General features: G+C 43.2%; 2 protein-coding genes across 3 annotated transcripts; one reads left to right on the forward strand and one right to left on the reverse strand.

Moving 5' to 3' along the window:
• The first annotated feature begins 552 nt into the window (after positions 1 to 552).
• On the forward strand, positions 553 to 1,639 carry LOC129779860 (uncharacterized). The gene is made up of 2 exons (XM_055787602.1): positions 553 to 1,239; positions 1,296 to 1,639. Exons 1-2 carry the CDS (start codon positions 560 to 562, stop codon positions 1,507 to 1,509), a joined length of 894 nt encoding a protein of 297 aa, XP_055643577.1. The 5' UTR covers positions 553 to 559; the 3' UTR covers positions 1,510 to 1,639.
• On the reverse strand, positions 1,507 to 2,879 carry LOC129779861 (uncharacterized). 2 transcript variants are annotated; one of them, XM_055787604.1, is made up of 5 exons: positions 2,664 to 2,879; positions 2,265 to 2,604; positions 1,949 to 2,187; positions 1,770 to 1,880; positions 1,507 to 1,712 (listed from the first exon to the last, which is right to left on the reverse strand). In XM_055787604.1, the coding sequence occupies exons 2-5, from the start codon at positions 2,388 to 2,390 to the stop codon at positions 1,571 to 1,573; spliced, it is 618 nt and encodes a 205-aa protein (XP_055643579.1). In that variant the 5' UTR covers positions 2,391 to 2,604; positions 2,664 to 2,879; the 3' UTR covers positions 1,507 to 1,570. The 2 variants fall into 2 exon arrangements, with proteins under 2 accessions (XP_055643579.1, XP_055643578.1); XM_055787603.1 differs by having other exon boundaries at positions 2,265 to 2,879.
• Between the last annotated feature and the right edge of the window lie 1,667 nt (positions 2,880 to 4,546).

The raw sequence follows: 4,546 nt of genomic DNA on the forward strand, positions 1-4,546 counted from the left end.
TAAAAGGTAAAAATAGAGTTCGTTAATATAGCAACAACAAAACTGAGAATTTGTTATCCATGGTTGAATTAATTTCTTGTCGCTTCCACCAGATCACTCACTCACTTTTGTACTTGTACTAGATTATTTTTTCTGTAGACCATATCTGACAATGGCCAAATATACGCCAACCGAAACGACTGCACTTATATCGGTTCACGAACATTTCAGTACAAAACTAACATTTTCCGACTATACTATTGATATACTCGTACAAAAGGTATATTTGGGACAGTTTGCAGAGTGCACGCTTAAACACTGTTAAGAACTAGTTTGTAATTTACTCAAACGTATTTATGAAGCAAACCTTCAGCTGTTAATTGATGCTAATTGAACCCACCCGAAAGCTGGTCCAGTTTTTCGTTACCTTTAACCATATTCTTTATTACCCGGTTGAACTCGACGGGAAAGAAAGGGTTGAACACTATTCACAATCTCTCGATCCCCGTAACAGAACGCTTCAAAATATACAGCCAGTCTCAGTTGATCTGTCCGAAAATAGAACACATCTACGATCACAATGTACCGGCAGAACCACGATCGCATACAACTAGTATGCTTAGTGCACATATTTGTGAAAATTATTCTCAGCACTGGTGTCAAGCATGGCGCAGAAGAGGGTCGCTTCATACCTCCACTGATCGTACCACAAACATCTCCCACGCGTCATCAGCTGATCGCCGGTATCGGTATCCCGCTTGGAACCCCGATTTCCATCACTACAGGATATGTCCTCAAAGCGCAATACTTTCTACCGATCTCCGTTAACGATCTGAAACCTCACCTGTGGGACGGGTGGAACGAAACACGGCGCGTCTTGGAAAAGCGCGACGCTGTGACAATACTGCCCGGTCAACGTTATGAGCAATACACTGCGACGGATGTGGAAATTAAGTCGGAACCTCTGCCGGAGGGCGATGAAGAGGTTTTCGAGGATGGAGACGACAACTATTGGCTGGATGAGGAGGAATTTGAACAGCACGAAGATGCGGAAGAGAGTATGCCTTCGATCGAAACGGGATCGGAGGGATACAACGCAGAACATTCTCGTTGGACGACATACAAAACGTTAGAGAAAATTGGCGAAAGTTACGGCGCTGGAGGCAGAGCCTGTGTATTGCGAAGTATTTGCGAAGCAGCTGAAGCGGAATTCACACATACTGGTGGTATATTTGCCGAATTATTACACATCTTGTTCACGTGAGAATGGTTTTTTTTTCATTAAGGACACTTTTTGAATAAATTATTTTTTATAGGCCATCAACTACAACAGAACCACTCTCGGACCACAACGACAATGAGTACCATCGAGCAGAACAGCTTGGTCGGGAGGGAGCACCATGTCATCTTGTTTTCCGCGAATGTAATCATTCGATACTGGACGTTTTCACCGGTGTACACGATACAGCTCTCGACTCGATCACTGTTGGCCATAAAAGCATAATGGATGAATTAATGAGATATGGATAACATTTCAAATTGACGAATTAATTTTGAATCCTTGTTTACATGAATGTATATATCTGAATAATTAATCTATTATAATAGTTGTAATTGAATCGAATATTGCTATCGGACACAATACATCATACTGCGCGCATGACTCCATAAATCCATGTGTTTCTGCCTCGTAATAGAAATCAGAAATACCCTCGTTTTCAGAAGAAGAAGGACTAAAACCAGAAAAATTATACTAGCCCATACATTATTGTAATAATTCACAAACTTACCTAAAAAGAATGTGCATCAAATCCCCTATGACTCCATTATGGGTTTGAAGTGACGTCTCCTGCGCCTCGCAAATCATCTTTTGTATACAAGATGATCCATTGTAACCGTACCTGAAAAGTTACACAAATTGTTGCATTCGCAATGTCAGCTCTCAGCATCATTAAAATGGCACACTAACATATCCATCCTCTCCGCCAGCAGTTCATACAAAAACTTCCTGCCTAACTTCCGGCCATCGACCATCCTTCGCTTCCGTCCAATAGCTTCGGAGATATTGTAATTTGCATTCTTGAACAACGTGTACCACAACCGGAAGTCGGACGCGTTCCCCGGTAGTCCATAGTTCATTTCAAAATTGTGCGACAGATAAATGTTCCTCCCCGGCACTTCTAGCGGTATGGCTATTGCTATCAGGAACTTGAAGGAAACGTTTCGATACGATTAAGTGTGTATAAATACTAATAATAATAATAATAATATCACACGAAACTTACACCGTTGGAGGTACCGACAGGGAATCTCAGAGCAGATCGGTCTGTCCGTCGAAGTAATTCGCTTCGAATCTGGGGAACCGCGATGAGCAGTAACACTAGCGCACCTAGCTGCGACGGAAATATCATTTTTGTGCCACGTGAATTGTGCAAATAAACGGGCAACTGAATTTCAATTCCATGTTCGAGTGTAAACGTTAGTTAACGATTCTGCAATTAGGTGCAACATTCTACACCTGCACTATGCTATGTGGGTTGATCCACCCATAGCTCTCATTTGCAACTTACATAAGTGCAAGTTGAGAATTATTATTGAGAAACTCAAAAATTAGCACTGTTGGAACTAAAACCCAATAACACTAATTCTAATTACATATCACTTATGGAAATAAGACTGTTGACCTTTTTTCACTTTATCGATTAGCTCTCCAAGCCTTTGTATTGATGTAATATTAGCTGATACGTATTATTGGACTGTTATTTCCAGCGGAATTGAAAGGACAAGTTTAAACTAATCACGACAAACAAATAATCTTTATTCGAACGATGTTCACACTTTGAATAATTAAACACGAATGAAAAATGGTGTTGTCCACCGTTTTGCTTCCTCTTCACACAGGGCTGCCACCCGTTCAACCAACAATACCAACATGACAGCACGAAGAGCCAAGGTGTATCGAGAAATAGGTGGCACAGTAGTTGCAATCACAACACTCCTCCTCAACGTTTAGTGCCACCATTTGATGACAGGCCCAACATACTTGAGAACCTACGTTGCTTCGTTGTTCCCAAAGGCTTGGTAAGCACGTCCGCTACCATGTGCTCAGTTGGACAGTACTCCAACTTGAGGAGACCCTGCTCACACAGCTGCTTAACGAAACGCTCTCTTGTCTCAATGTGTTTAGACCGACGGTTGATCTTTTCGGAGTTCACGAAACTTATACAGCTCTGGTTGTCTTCCATGACCGTTATGGGATCATCAACGGGTGCCCCCATCTCCTTCATTAACCCTTGCAGCCAGATCAACTCTTGCATAGCCTCGCTGAGAGCTACATACTCTGACTCCATGGAAGACAAAGTAACACACGTCTGTTTACGACTGGCCCATGAAACAACCGCACCAGCATAGAAGAACGCATATCCGGTTGTTGATTTCCTCGTCATCGCGTCGCTTGCCCAATCAGCGTCAACAAAGCCCATCAGTCCACCTCCAGTTCCATTGTAAACTAATTTCCAATGCTTTGTTGCTTTCAAATAGCGAACCACTCGCTTTGCCGCAACCCAACAAGCCTCTGTCGGAGCACTCACTTTACGGCCAAGTATCGCTGTACTAACAGCTATGTCCGGTCTCGCACACACCGCGGCATACAGAAGACCACCAACGAGACTTCTGTATTTGGTTTCGTCATTGAAAACAGCGCTTCTATCTTCCACTTTCAAAAAACCTTCGTCCATTGGCGTCTTAGCAACTTTTGCGTCCTTCAAACCAAACTTGTCTATCAGTTTATCAATATAGCCTTCGAGGCTCACACTGTAGTCACCGTTCTGTCGTTCAATTTCTAGACCAAGAAAATAACTCAAATGTCCCAGATCAGTGACCTCAAAATGCTTCTTCAACGATTGGTACACTGCGTTGATTTTGTTCTCATCTTCACAAGCAACAGCTATATCGTCCACGTACACCAACAGGAAAACTCTCTTACCATCTTCCAACTTCTGGTACAGACACGGATCAGCACTACTCTGCTGGAAACCCATATTCACCAAAACACTTTGCAGTTTTTGATTCCAGCAACGCGCGGACTGTTTGAGCCCGTAGATGCTCTTTTTCAAGCGACAAACCAAGTGCTCCTTGCCTTTTACCTCGTATCCAGGTGGTTGCCGCATAAACAAATCTTGCTCGAGCTCTCCATATAAGTAGGCCGTTTTTATGTCGAAGTGCTTGAGTGTCATTTTATTCTTGGCAGCCACAGAAAGCAACACGCGAAGAGTTGTGTGGCTTGTAACGGGAGCGAAAACTTGGTCATAATCTTCACCAAATCTCTGCGAATAACCTTGAGCCACCAGACGCGCCTTATGTTTGATCACCAGACCAGCTGAGTTCCGCTTCAATTTGAAGACCCAGCGGCAACCAACTACTTTCCGTCCGGCAGGTAATTCCACCAACTCCCAGGTTCCATTTTCCGCGTGAGATCTCAACTCACTCGACATTGCTGCTCTCCATTTAGCATTTTCTTCACAGCTTAACGCTTCCTTCAGATTCCCGGGTTCAACTTCCCTTTGCA

The sequence above is a fragment of the Toxorhynchites rutilus genome, chromosome 3 (assembly GCF_029784135.1).
Source record: "Toxorhynchites rutilus septentrionalis strain SRP chromosome 3, ASM2978413v1, whole genome shotgun sequence".
Lineage (NCBI taxonomy): Eukaryota > Metazoa > Arthropoda > Insecta > Diptera > Culicidae > Toxorhynchites > Toxorhynchites rutilus.